The 15169-nt window shown below is 46.7% G+C and overlaps 1 protein-coding gene across 1 annotated transcript in view; it reads right to left on the bottom strand.

Annotated features, from left to right (window-relative positions):
- C9H1orf198 (chromosome 9 C1orf198 homolog) overlaps positions 1-14119 on the bottom strand; it is a 40257-nt gene extending 26138 nt beyond the window's left edge. The window contains exons 1-2 of the mRNA XM_004620312.2: positions 13739-14119; positions 1765-1815 (exon numbers count right to left, since the gene is read on the bottom strand). Coding sequence (XP_004620369.2) covers positions 1765-1815; positions 13739-14071 — 384 coding nt within the window. The 5' untranslated portion in view covers positions 14072-14119. The remainder of the gene's footprint in view (positions 1-1764; positions 1816-13738) is intronic.
- Positions 14120-15169: the final 1050 nt, after the last annotated feature.

Here is a 15169-nt window from a genome sequence, read left to right as displayed (position 1 = left end):
GCCACCTCTTAACTCTAATGTAAAAATCGACTCAATTTGCATGAGTTTCCACATCTTAAAGACAGTTCACTTCACTTGGAGGGATCAGCAATCATTTACAAAATACTGTACCTCTATAGCAATGCCAACTGTCCTTATCCATCTAGCCTTGTCAAGTACTTCATTTTAAGATACAGGTCCCTCTGTAAGATTGGTGGATGGGGAGTAAAAGATATCAAGGAACAACTTGTTATCACAATAGTTCACAACTGGAACAAGAAATTCTTGGTCTAGTGATTCCAGGAAGTTGTAAGTAGGCCTTCTGCAGACCCCCTCAGTTTTTGCCACTTTCTAACCTATACTCCCTGCAGATCAGTGAATGCCCATTTCTGCTGAGCAACTATGGGGACAAGCAAAGCACTAAGAAACATGTCTTTTCAAGCACACTGTGCTTGACCCGGTCTGGACCTCAAGTCCTAATCCAGTTGTCATCTTGGTCAGCCATTATGGAAAGAACACTCCACCACAGCAGAGAATGCCCAAGAATTCAAAAAATCCTGGGCTTTGCCTTCTTTCCATGGTCTACCAATACCTCTTAATCATTTCAGTGCTTTCTAGTACACTTCTACTTTGGCAAATAAAGACAGGGGAATGAATTAAAATAACTAACTGGGGCCACAGATATAACAGGGATTTAGGTGCTTGTCTTGCATGTAGCCAAACTGTGGTTCAATCTGCCATCACATATGGTCCCACAAACCAAGAGAAGTGACCCCAAGGCACAGAGTCAGGAGTAAGCCTTGAGTACCACCAGGTGTGGCCAAAAAAAACCAAAATAAATGAATAAATCAATTAAATAAATCAGTTAAACTCAATTCTCCAAGCAACTCTGGGGGGAATGATGATGCAGCAAAATGAATGATGACCAGGACAGTACATGAGAGTGAAGTAAGCAATCCAAGATGGGTTGTGTTCACTCACATATGACTATGTTTACCTGTTTTAAATACATAGTTCATCTGCCTGTTTTTGTTCAGGCAGTATACTAACATATAACTATCACCTGTTTATTTTGGGTTCATACAGTACCAAGAACAGCCTTTCCTTTTCACTTTCACCTTTAGGATTCTTTTCTTTTTTTAATTCTTTTTGGGTCACACCCGGCAATGCACAGGGGTCAGTCCTGGCTCTGCACTCAGGAATTACTCCTGGTGGTGCTCAGGGGACCATATGGGATGCTGGGAATCGAACCCCGGTCAGCCACGTGCAAGGCAAATGCCCTACCCGCTGTGCTATCGCTCCAGCCCCATCACCTTTAGGATTCATGCGCTTTAGAGCTCATTATTCCAGGCAATGTTGATATATCTGGAATATTGCTCTGCCATTCTCCCCCACTCACCCAATTTCCTGATCCTGTTGCCCTTCAGGTTTTTATTTCAGTGAAGGCAGCTATTATTTCCCAAAATATAATTTTTAAAACTTTCCTCAAAGCTTTGTCTCTGGAGCACTGCAGAGAGGTATGAGCGGAGAAAGGATCCTATTTTCTTAGGTGACTAGAGGTGATGAGTAACCCTAGTCAAAGAGTTCTGGGGTGTAAATTCTACTACCAAACCACAAAGCAGTGCTCCTAACTCATCACTATTTTCCTTCCCACCTCTATTCTACCAGGCACCTCACTTGTAGCCTGGCAGTGGGGCTACCTCCTAAGTTGATCATATGCAGAAAAGAAAAATATGTAAGACAATTCTTAAGAGAACAAATGAATCTAAATTTAATTCAACTTACCCTTGTTTCCCAGGAAAAGGGGGCAGAGTGTTCATCTTGCCAAGTTATGTCCTGAAAAATAAAAAATTTCAAGAATAAAACTGAAATCATATCCAAACATACTGAATCCACCCGAGGCCCTGGAGGGAACCAAATTTAAAAATATCCTCCATGGCTGGCTTTAAACAAGCCTGATGCTTTGATGCTCTGCAGAAAATGTGCTGACCTTCTCTGTCTGGGTTATCCTCACCCTGAGGTGGCAGAGGGGAACAGAAGTGGAGGGGAGCAGTGGCTGCCAGTCATGATCATGTCCCTCTCTTGCCAAATGACATTTGAATGACTAATGGGGATACCACCAGAAACTCATGATAGGGAATCTGAGCGAAAAAAAGGAAGAATACTTTCCAGGTTCAGGTCTCAAACCTACCAGCAGTTAGCTGCATGGCGAAGGGAAGATGACAGCCTTTTAGAGGAAATGTGTGCTCCCTTTGCAAGGTTACTGGGAGGGTTAAATGCAAGGACAGAAGATCCAGGATATCTGCCAGTCAACAGCAGGGTATCTAGGCCCCTTCCTCCCATCATGCATCTACCAGAGATCTGGAAGGTGATGATCGGCAAACTCAAAGAAGAACACGGCAGTTTATTTTTATTTTATTTTATTTTATTTTATTTTATTTTTTTGCTTTTTGGGTCACACCCAGCGATGCTCAGGGGTTACTCCTGGCTTTGCACTCAGGAATTACTCCTGGCAGTGCTCAGGGGACCATATGGGATGCCGGGGATCGAACCCGGGTCGGCCGCGTGCAAGGCAAACGCCCTACCCGCTGTGCTATCGCTCCGGCCCCAGAACACGGCAGTTTAATGCAAGTGTTTCATTATCATGAGAACTCTGCAATCACTGTTCACACTCACCAAAAAGAGATCTTCAGAATAATCACTGAGGAACTCACCCTGAAATCCAAAAAAAATTATGTTTTGTTCACTTGCCTAAACAAGTGACAAGGAATACAACTTTCCAAGGTTCCCCTCTGAAACCCACTCCAATCTAAGTGGGTACATAGAACAAGAGATTGTTAGATTGATCCCTAACACTGCATGTTCTATATTATATATAGTATAAATATATATATATATATATATATATATATATATTTTTTGCTTTTTGGGTCACACCCGGAGATGCACAGGGGTTACTCCTGATTCTACACTCAGGAATTACTCCTGGCGGTGCTCAGGGGACCATATGGGATGCTGGGATTCGAACCCGGGTCGGCCACGTGCAAGGCAAACGCCCTACCCGCTGTGCTATCACTCCAGCCCCAAATATTTAATTTTTTATTTATTGTTTCACTTCATGAAACATTGTACTTACTCTAAGTACTCCAAACTCACACAAGGTCCTCTCTGCCCAGGTTCTATTTGGGATAGTTTTCTAACTAGAACTGAGACACACTGGGTGATACAGACTGAAAATGGTTTAAACAAACCAATATAGAGACTGGACTGCCACAAAATGTTTCAAATAAATGGTATCTTCCCTCCCGCCAAGAGTAGTTCCTGCTCCCCCTGCCTCGTATGAGCCACGTTCTCTGCCTCCCCATTCTCTTTTCTTTCAGAGTCAGCTTCACTCCCAGCATAGTCTCTGCACTACTGTTCCTGGCTCAGAGGAAAAAGTTTAAAGGGAAAGAGGAGCTAGCTCAGCTGGCAAAACACGGGCACAGCAAGTGTGGTAGGCCCTGATACTGCATGGCCTATCAGAAATGGCCCTAACAGGCCTCAACACTAAGAAGAGTAGTTCCCAGACACTACGGGCATTACCACATGTGGTCCTATAAAAAAAAAAAATTAATTTGAACCAAAAGAAATAGGTTAAAGGGCTGGAGCACATGCTTTGCATGCAGGAGGCTTATTCAATTCCCAATACATAGTTCTCCAGTGCTATGCCAGGAACACCCCAAACACTATTTAATAGTGTTCTAAATAAATAGATTTAAACCATCTAAATAAATGGTTCTAAATAAATAGATTTAAACAAACTATAATGAGGAATTAAAGTTAGGAAGTGAGTCACTCTCTTCTCACCTGGAGTTTCAGGTCACTGTCACTGTCATCCCATTGCTCATCGATTTGCTTGAGCGGGCGGGCACCAGTAACATCTCCACTGTGAGACTTGTTGTTACTGTTTTTGGCATATCAAATATACCACAGGGAGCTTGCCAAGGCTCTGCCGTGCGGGCGGGATACTCTTGGTAGCTTGCTGGGCTCTCCGAGAGGGGTGGAGGAATTGAACCCGGGCCGGCCGTGTGCAAGGCGAACGCCCTACCCGCTGCTACTATTTCTCTATTTACAAATTGTTCCTCCCAAACTGGAAATGGGCTACTGGGAGGAACGAGTAACAAACCTTGGTGAACAGAATGTGACAGCTAGCCTATCTCCAACTGTGTGTTGATGGGGAGTGGGGAGGTGGGGGCGGGGGTGAGAGGAAGACAGGGTGCAGCTGACCAAAATAATCTTAATCCTTAAAATCCTATGATCAAAGGAATCCTAAGTTCTTAGATGATAAAATAAGAACTTGGCTTTCTGATGGGACAACTAAAGGAGAACAGTAAAATATAAGAGCCCCTTACTATTGATTTGTACTTGTGGATATTAGTTGGCAAATACGCTCCTTGTATTCCCAGGTGGAAGAGCCCAGGGACACTCTGTGGACACCGACCAGCAGGAGAGCAGCAGGATTCCTGGCTGTGGGCGGAGCACACTGGTGCTGATCTTCCATTATCATGTGACAAGTTAAGATCTCTCAAAATGTAATTATGTACCTTTGAGTCCCTTGGAAATCTAAAAAGATTAAAGTAAGTTTTCTGACTTGGTAAGACAAATGAGAATGGAGACAGCCTATTCCATGGCTACAGCTCCATGTTAGCTAAAATTCCAAACCATCATAGAGAGATTGAATTTTCCCGATTTTTCCCCCCAATCTGGTGTTAAACCACATTCTTTTGTTTGCTTCAGTAAAAAACTAAAGTCAAGGGGTAAATTCCTGAGATGTCTGCAATTCTGAGCTCATAAAAAATAATAAAGTACTTTACAAAATAAACATGCCAAACAAAAAGTGTGACTGAGGCGCTGATATCAGCCATTGGCTGCAGGCTTCAGCCACAAAAGGCAGCAAAAAAAAAAAAAAAAAAAGACAGCAAAATACAGGGTCTCCAGGCAGTAGGATGCAAAAATGGGATCAGGATTGCAAAGTGGCAACACAGCACAAGCGCACAGCCGTATGTAGGCATACACACTCACATATCATCTTCTACTCCCATGATGAACAGCAAGCAAACAAACTGGCTCCTCTGGTTTCTGTTCTGGGGCCATACCTAGCAATGCTCAGGGATTATTCCCTGCTCTGCACTCAGGAATTACTCTTGGTGGTGTTTGGGGGACCATATTGGATAGCAGGGAAACAGGGTGGTAGAAAATATTTTAAGGAAAATAGTGTGGTGGTTGCTCAAAAACATCAAGGAATAATTGCCATTTGATCCAGCATTCAACTCCTAGGTACAGAGCACTTGAGGCTAGAGAAATATGTTTCAGACAGCAGCGTCTATAGGGCAGGAACCGACTCCTTCTGCTGACTGTGTCACTCCTCCAGTGTGACAGGCTGCCAGTCCACTAGGCACAGCCACCATGGAGCACATTCTTCATGTCCTTGCCATTGTCAAGACACAGAAAACATAGGAGCACATTACAAACAGAAGTGATGCAACCAAGTTTATTGTCAGTTAAGAACTGGAAAGTTATGACCACCCAAAAACCTACACATGGGTGTTTAGGTCAGATCTATTTAGAACCTTACCCAAACCTGAGAGCAATCAAGATGTCCTTCAGTATAAAAATAAATCAATGAACCACAGATCTAGACAATGGAATTATCAGTCAGCTCTTTTTTAGTAATGGGCTATTAAGAAAAGTCACAGGGGAATTAAGATAAAGAAGAGATTTTGAGGGGCTGGAGTGAGATAGCACAGCAGGTAGGGCATTTGCCTTGCTTGCGGCCGACCCGGGTTTGATCCCCGGCATCCCATATGGTCCCCCAGCATCGCCAAGTGTAATTCCTGAGTGCAGAGCCAGGAGTAACCCCCGTGCATCACCAGATGTGACCCAAAAAGAAAAAAAAAAAAAAGAAGAAGAGATTTCGAAAAGGCTAACATCTGATCCCAACTCTATGATGTTCTAGAAATGGCAAAACCATAGAGACCATAAGATCAGTGGTTATGAGGCTTAAAGGAGAAAGAAAGGATACATAGGCAGAACACAGAGAATTGTTGCCACAGTAAAACTATCCTGTATAAAGAATACCTATTATTGGTACTTGTCTAAAGCCCGAAGTGTGTACAAAACCAAAGAGTGTAAAATAAACTATAGCTTGAGGGTAATGATGTGTCAATATTGGTTCATCATTTATAACAATGTCCCATGCAGCTGACCCAGGTTCGATCCCCAGCATCCAATAAGGTCCCCTAAAAACCATCAAGAGTAATTCCTGAGTGCAGAGCAGGGAATAACCCCTGAACATTGCCAGGTATGGCTCCAAAACAAAAACAAATACAAAAAGGTGAAGAATAAATTGGGCCAAAGAGATCGTGTAAGGATGAAGGAATTTGCCTTGCATGCGCCTGACTCAGGTTCAATCCCTGGCAGTGCAGATGGGCCACAGAGCACTGCTGGGAGTGATCCCGATGCGGGGCCCTTAGCATCACCATATGCACCAAACTGTCTGCCAAAGGAAGGGGGAAGGAAAGAAAGAACAGCTCTTTTCTTCCCCCAACAACTGCTTGTTCTTAAAAACTACTATTTATATATTTATGGAATCAATGCCTTTTCCTTTGACTTGTAATATGTTTAACTCCACTGCACAAAACTGCAGTTTCAACAACAGGAAAGTAGTTAAACTGTAACTACTGGGCACATCCCACCATGAACAGAAATTCAGAAACTTGGGTGTCCACAGATGACAGCAGAAACTCAGTGCTAGTGTGATAAGGTACGGTAAATGGTGTAGGTGAAGGACAAGTTTAAGGAAAAAAGCACAAAAACATGCATGAAGGCTTAAAATGACAGTTACAGCTCTCCGTCCCTCCCTTCTTTCATTTCTACCTTCTTCAGTACTGAGTAATCTCTTGCTAAGTATTAAAGTGTCTCTTGTCAATTAAAAGATGACTCCAAACATCTGACAACATCCTTCCTTGTTACTCCTGGCACTCAAGCAGTATATTCATTTTAACTTATTTACAAAACTTGTTTCCTGGAAGTCACTGGGTCAGCCTCTCACTGAACCTGAGAAATGTTGCAGCCCTTTTCATAGCTCACAGCTACGCAGTGACCCAGGACAAAGAGGCATCGCATCACTCTGAAGGTTAAGAAGTCTGCAGCGGAGGCCTAGTAGCCTCCCTGTGGGAGTTTTTAGTACAGGATCTGGGCACTGACCCATATTCTCAACCTCCTGCCAGTGGTTAGGTGACAGAACATCAGGTGCACGGATATGGAAAGACAAATCCACCCTATCACCTTTCCTGAAAAATTATAGGGATCAGTCAGAAGGTGGAAATCATAATTATAAATTTCACCTTCCATAAAAAACAAGTCCAAAATACTTGGGATATAACCCCAAAATTTTCTTTTTTGGATTTTTACTAAAGACAGAAAAAAAAAATAAGAAGAGAAAGAAGAAAAAAAGGGCTAGGTAAAATTGATTATTTGAAAAACTCATTAGTGGTTTCAGCCCTGCCCCAGGCATCAGAGTCCTCAGGATTTCAGAGAAGCTGTATAGTGGGTGGGAACAGAACCTGTGCCACAGGTGATTGGGGCTGTACTAAGTTGCATATGCACATAGTGACTCCTAGTGTAAGGATGCAGCTCTGTTTGGTCATGTGACTCTTGGTTCCCCAGAGCTGCTGAAGGGTTGGAGGTGGTGGCCCCACAGAACAGGGCTGGGAGGAGTCTTGAAGAAGAAACTGTTGAAGATCTTTTTCCTGCTTATGAGAAACATGCCTTGAACTGTTCCAGCACTGTGTGATCTGCTTTTTGTTTTATGGAACATAAATTGGAAGAATGAAATTAGATGACACCCGACTGCAAAAATGTTTATAAGCAAATAGCGTATAAAGCTGTGAACTTCATAACTTTGTAAAGCAAGATTTAAAGCAAATACAAGAGGAAAATAAAATACTTTTCCTAAAAAAAAAAAAAGAAAAGAAAAAAGAAAAACTCATTAGAAAGCGAGAATCCAGATTCCAGAGTTCAGGTACCTAGGACTGGGGCAGAATTAGCACTAATTCAGGGTTAAGCTCACCAGATATCCATTTTCCAAGTGCCAGGGATGCTTTTAGATACTGGGGCTACTGTCACCGTCACCGTCATCCTGTTGCTCACTGATTTTTTTCGAGCAGACACCAGTAACACCTCCATTGTGAGACTTGTTACAGTTTTTGGCATATCGAATATGCCACGGGAGCTTGCCAGGCTCTGCTGTATGGGCAAGATACTCTTGGTGGCTCGCTGGGCTCTCGAGAGGGGCGGAGGAATCGAACCCAGGTCGGCTGCGTGCAGGGCAAACTCCCTACCCGCTGTGTTATCGCTCCAGCCCAGATACTGGGGTGCTGCAGAAAATACAAATCAATGGACCCAACTTGCAGAGCAGGAGGCAGCGGAAGTTAAAAGTCACAGAGCCTTTCAGGAGCCAAAATTCCTTCTTCCCTCTCTTCCCTTCCTCTTTCATAACCATCAAATACTACATGCCTAGCTTTAACAGACACTTAAAAGGGTCACCTGTTCTGATTAGTGGAGAAAAATCACTGAAGAGCAGGTCAGCAGTTATGAGACCTTGAAGCTAGGGATAAGGAGCAGCGAGAACAGAGGAATGAACACACACGAGGTGTTTCCATCAGGTTTTTTGGGGGGAGGAGGACATGTTGTGGGAGGGAGGCCCAGCTGGTTTTAATTTTGAAAGTTCCAGCAAGGAGAAAAGAGTAACTAAATCACTCTTATTCAAGGCTTTTTGAGAACTCTTAACCACAACCTGTTTGCTTTAGCTTGAGATTTTTTTTTTTTATAAAGTAACAGTGATTTACAACACTGTACAAAGTTTCAAGGAGTACAGCTCCACAACTAGACAATCATATATAATACCAAAAACCAAGCTTCCATCCACACCATCTGAAAAGCACCCTTTGTTATTCTACCCTTGGGTCCACCCTATCTTCTATGATAACCACAGTACTATTGAGAAAACAAATCTAAGAGTTTGTTTTTGTTGTTCATTTGTTTTGTTTCTTTGTCAACATGAGGTACATAATATACCACCTTTCTAAGTTATTTTACTTAGTATAAAAATGTCAAGATTCAGTGATTTACTTTTGGTAATAGTACAAAGATGTGTGTGTATGTGTCACATTTTATCCATCTGTCAATGGACATTCCATATTGTGGGTATTGTAAATAAAGTCACAATGAGCACAGGGTACATATACAGTTGCAATTTAGTGTTTTCATATCCAGATATAAAATTCCACCTAAAAGTGGAATTACCTATTTTATTCCTGTCTTCTCACCTGTAATCTTAGAAGGCCTAAGAAATGCCAAGGACTTATTATACAGTCACTGTAACACATTTTATCATGACAATTAGTCTTCAAAAATGCCTTGCCTCCAATTCCAAAATGGCCCTATTATTTTATACTTATGACTTGCAAAATATACATATTTAAAAAAAGAAATAGGGGGCTGTGGGCTGGAGCAATAGCACAGCGGGTAGGGCGTTTGCCTTGCATGCGGCAGACCCGGGTTCGATTCCCAGCATCCCATATAGTCCCCTAAGCACCGCCAGGAGAGATTCCTGAGTGTAGAGCCAGGATTAACCCCTGTGCATCGCCAGGTGTGACCCAAAAAGCCAAAAAAAAAAAAAAAAATAGGGGGCTGGAGCGATAGTACAGCGGGTAGAGCGTTTGCCTTGCATGCGGCCAACCTGTGTTAGATCCCGGTATCCTATATGGTCTCCCAGCACTGCCAGGAGTAATTCCTGAGCGCAGAGCAGGAGTAACCCTTAAGCATTGCTGGGTGTGACCCAAAAAGAAAAAAAAAGTGAAGGAGAGGAAAGGGGAAGGAGGGAGGGATAAGGAAGGAAGGAAGGAAGGAAAGAAGGAAGGAAGGAAGGAAGGAAGGAAGGAAGGAAGGAAGGAAGGAAGGAAGGAAGGAAGGAAGGAAGGAAGGAAGGAAGTTAGTTCTAGAGTGGAAGAGAAAGTGGAGACCTAATATTTTACATCAAAAAGTTATATTTCTGGGGTGTGGTGCCACCAGCAGGTCAACCTGTACCTGCGGGATGAATACATCAGCAGCCTGATGGTGCCTTCAGGCTTCCTGATACCCCAATTGCCACTGTCCCTCTGGCCAGATCCCAACAACTCAGGACCAAATTTTCCAAGAAATTAAATGGCCAAAAGTTAGGTGTGTGGGAGGCACACACAAATCACCTCCAGCTCAGCCCTACAAGCTTATTTATTTGCCTTGCTTCAGAGACCTATAAATAAATCTTGAAAGAGATCAAAAACCACAGTTAATCTCAGACCTGCTCAAGGCTAAACAGAGCGGGGTAGATCAGAGGGGTCAAATTAAGCCTGCCCACCCAAGTAGAGCCCTTGGCAGCCACTTGCTACCACAATCCAAAATTGCCACCATATTCCCGGCCGGACTCCATTGTCTCATCTTCACTGAGATATTAACCTGTTAAAATTTGAATACGCAGGTTTTGTGATGGAAATATCTCCAGACTTTCTCGGAGTTGGGAGGAGCTACCTTCCCCCACTTCGCTATATTCCTAGAAGCACTGGCAATCAACCCTATGAACCAACGCCAGTACTACCGTGTAAGCTCTACTACTGGCCTTTGCTTCAGAGACCCATAAATAAATCTCAAAAGAGATCAACAGCCACAGTTAATCTTGGACCTATGCAAGGCTGAACAGACTGGGGCAAATTAGACCAGGGTGGGTTGGCCTGGTGTCCAGCAAGCAGAATCTCTGGCAGCCACTTGTTCCATAATCCAAAATCACTGCCCTGCCCCTGGTCAGACTCCACCATCTCAGGATGCCTCATCGATCCTCACCAAGATATAATCTGCTGAAAATTGGGTATGTAGGTTTTGTGAGGGAAATCTGCAGGCTTTCTTGGGGTTGGGATGGGCTACCTTCCCCCACTTCCCTATACTTCTGGAAGCCTCAGCAATCACTTTCACACCCCAAAGCTGTAGCCCAGTTATAAAAGCTACTCCATGGGGCTAGAGGGATAGCACAGTGGGTAAGGCATTTGCCTTGCACGCGGCTGACCCGGGTTCAATTCCCACCATCCCACATGGTCCCCTAAGCACCGCCAGGAGTTATTTCTGAGTGCAGAGCCAGGAGTTAACCGCTGTGCATCACCGGGTGTGAATCAAAAAGCAAAAAAAAAAAAAAAAAAAAAAAAGCTACTCCAGCCTAACTTAGCTTCCTGATAAAAATTCTGAATGCCTGAACAAACACAATGACCTTTTAGTACCTGTATCGCAAACCATAATGCACAGAAGAAGAGAGAGAAAGAAGAAAATTACACACCATAGAGGCAGGATTTGGGGTGGGGAGGTGTTGGGGGGAATGGCAGGAGTAAAATGGGGGACACTGGAGGCGGGAAATGTATGGTGAAGGGATGGGTGTTGGATCATTGTATGACTGAAATCGAATCATGAACTCCTTTGTAATGGTATATCTCAGGAATATTCAATTAAAAAATGGGGGGAAAAACAACCCCAAAAACCAATCAAACAAAAATGAAACAAAAAGTTACATTTCTGGGCCAGAGAGAAAGCCCAGTGGGCTGATCGCATGCTTTGCATGCCAAATGCCTGGGTCCCGTGCCAGCCTCAGAGATACTGTATTGAGATTGGTTACAAAATATTGTGGAGCATTCTCCAGCCCTTTTTTTTGAAAATGGGAAGGCACCTCTGGAAGTGCTCAAGGGCTATTCCTGGCTCTGTGTGTAGGAATGACCCCTTATAGTTCTCTGGGAACCATATGAGGTAGCAGGGCTACAGCCAGGGCCACACGAATACTCATTTAATTCCTCTACTATTTCTCCAGTCACATAGGCAAAATCTAATTGAAAAGATATTTTTTACTTGGGGGCCACGCTCAGTGCTGTTCAAGACTAGATATGGTGCTCAAGGTACCATATGGTGCCAAGATCAAACCTAAGCCTCCCATTGCAAAGCATACAGTCTTGTGAGCTATTTCTCTCAGTCTATACTTCAGTCCTTAAAAAGCGTGTTCAACTCTGAAAAACAGGGCTAGTTTGCTCCTCGAAGGACATACAGATACCACAGTGAACTGTGACTTTTACTTCTAAATTCCACTAGGCTTACAAATGCAAAATCAATGCCACGTAGCACCCAGTTAAGGAATTAAAGAATACAGAATTAACTTGGGTTCATCTTTCCTTATCAAGAGATAAGCCCTTGTATGCAGAGGTATTTTGATGATGAACAGGCCTGTGCATATTCTTAGCTGGACACCAAGCTAAGAAGAAAAAAAAAAAGTGACACTGCAACATTTCAAAGTACATAGAGGTTTATTTCCCCTCTGGTTATTTATTCATGAGTCTTTTAAAAGAGATGCCATCTGCTTTTTCTCACCCAAATCTGAGCACAGATACTGCAAACATCTTATAGAGGTGCATATTTTCATACTCAAAATGTTCCCACCTTAGGAATACGGTTTAAACTTGTATTTTCATCTTCTCTCTTTTTGCAACTATATTTAGTTAATCACACCTTTGCTTTTTCTGGCAAAGTCTTCTGCTTAAAACCGGACAGAGACTTTTCTTTTGGTTCTGTCAGAATAAGACAACACAGGTGGCATATTTCTGTATTTTTGCCTCCCTCCTACTTAAGTGCAATGCACTGTGTATTACTAACGTCTCATGATGTTCTGCACGTCCAAGCAGAATTTCTTCCCCAGTCCACATCTTCCTAGGAAAAATTCTCCAAGCCTAGCCCCGCCAGAGTGCAGCCTCACAGGGAAGATCTATCTTTATCCTCTTCAATCCTCTAGACTTGGCCTCTCATGGCTAATGTTGAAATTGCAGAGTGTAAATGGCACCAAACAGGTCTGATGAGAAAAACTTCCGACAAAAAGTTTCTGAGCAGAGAAAACACTCCAGCCTTTGTGGCTGCGGTTCATCCCTAACTTGTTTATGGATAGAAAAGTTTCAATGTTTCTTTCTTCTCAAGGCCTGCCCCTCAGGAATTCACCAAGTTTTGCAACTCAGACTCGCAGCAAGGGTTTGCTGGAGTCCACCGAACCAAACTTCTTCCCTGTAGTTTTGAGTATGAAAAAGTGGGGCCGCCATGCACATCGTCCAAACAAAACTGCTTACCACGCTCCCCCAAGAAACTGTTCAGGGCTTTGAGTGTCACCTCCTAATCTTGGAAGGCAGTTTTCTCTTATTCGCTCTAAGCGGTTTCACGTACCCCCCGTCGAGTTCAAGACAAATATTAACAATCTGCTGAAAAGCCTTCCTTGGCAGGCCTGGGGTGGGTATTGTTATTCTTTTTTTTTTACACCGGGGAAAACAGGCTCTTAAAAAATGCCACACAACTAGATCAGAACTGAGACGTGTCAGGCTTAAACCCCCTAGCTGGTTCTGATTGGGTCAGCCCGCTAGTCTGGGAGATGATGGTTCTGGATTAATTTGCGGGGCAGTTCCAAATGGTGGGTCTTAAAGACCCCCTTCCCAGGACTCTTAGAAAAAGCGCCCCGGGGACCCTCCTTCTCCACCCTCCCACCCCCGCCCATTTCCATTCGGGTTTTCCAAGTCATCCGACCGCTGCGGACCACCCGGGGCGACAGCACGGGGCCGAGCCCACGGGCTGGGGGAGCGCCCGGGGCGCGCCCGGGGAAAGGGTCCCCCGCGCCTACCTCGTCCCCGAAGCGCACCACCTTCAGGCCGGTGGGCCCCCGCAGGCTGGGGAAACGCGCGAGGTCGTCCGCGTCCCCGGGCTCGCGGGCCGCCGCGGCGCTCGGCCCCACCAGGCACCGGTCGATGATCTCGTCCTGCTGCGCCGGCGGGAGCCGCGCCCACTCGGGCCCGTACTTCTCGCGGATCTTCTCCTTGTCCTGCATGATCTTCCTGGCCATGGGGCTCAGCGAGGAGAAGTACGTGAAGCGCTTTCGCTCCCGGTCGTCCAGAGGCCGGTTCCCGCTCATGACGGCGGAGCGCGAGGCCGCGATCGCAGCCGCCATAGACGCCATCCCCGGCCGGCCGCGCTCCCCGCCCCGCCCCGCCCGGCGCTGTGCCCGCCCCGCAGCCCGCTCCCCGCCCCCGAGCGCTCTCCCCGCCCCGCAGCCCGCTCCCCGCCCCCGAGCGCTCTCCCCGCCCCGGAGCCCGCTCCCCGCCCCCGAGCGCTCTCCCCGCCCCGCAGCCCGCTCCCCGCCCCGCAGCCCGCTCCCCGCCCCCGAGCGCTCTCCCCGCCCCGCAGCCCGCTCCCCGCCCCCGAGCGCTCTCCCCGCCCCGGAGCCCGCTCCCCGCCCCCGAGCGCTCTCCCCGCCCCGCAGCCCGCTCCCCGCCCCGCAGCCCGCTCCCCGCCCCGCAGCCCGCTCCCCGCCCCGCAGCCCGCTCCCCGCCCCGCAGCCTTCTCTCCGCCCCCGAGCGCTCTCCCCGCCCCGCAGCCCGCTCCCCGCCCCGCAGCCTTCTGCCCGCCCCGGAGCCCTCTCCCCGCCCCGCAGCCTTCTCTCCGCCCCGCAGCCTTCTCTCCGCCCCGGAGCCCTCTCCCCGCCCCGCAGCCTTCTCCCCGCCCCGCTACCGGCTCCCCACTCCAGAGCGCTCTCCCCTCCCCGCTGATCCCCGCCCCGCAGCCTTCTGCCCGCCCTGCAACTCACTCCCCGCCCCGCAGCCCTCTCCCCGCCCCTCAGCCCAGTCCCCGCGCCGCAGCCCTCTCCCCGCCCCGCAGCCCACTCCCCGCGCCGCAGCCCTTTCTCCGCCCCGCAGCCTTCTCTCCGCTCTACCGCCTGCTCCTCGTCCCGAGCCCGCTCCCCGCCCCGCAGCCCTCTCCCCGGCCCGCGCCGCCTCTAGTGCCACCACGCTCTGGAACCCCGCCTCGCCATCCAGCCTAAGCCGGGGAACCCGCCCTCCGCGCCTGTAGATGCCCCCCGAATTGAATTCTCCCTGTGAGCTCCTGCGGTGCTCGGCTTTGTGCGAGCCGAAATCACCAGCTCTGGGGGTGAAGGAGCGCGTCTCCGGGACTTTGCCCAGCATCCCAAGAGGTTTCCTTTTGTGGTGCCATAGCGCCACGTGGCCACTGGTTTGACAAAGGAAACTTTTTTTCCTTTGAGCCCCCTGCTGGCTTTCTC

This window comes from Sorex araneus, chromosome 9, assembly GCF_027595985.1.
Source record: "Sorex araneus isolate mSorAra2 chromosome 9, mSorAra2.pri, whole genome shotgun sequence".
Taxonomy (NCBI): domain Eukaryota; kingdom Metazoa; phylum Chordata; class Mammalia; order Eulipotyphla; family Soricidae; genus Sorex; species Sorex araneus.
This window is presented reverse-complemented; position numbering and strand designations above follow the sequence as displayed.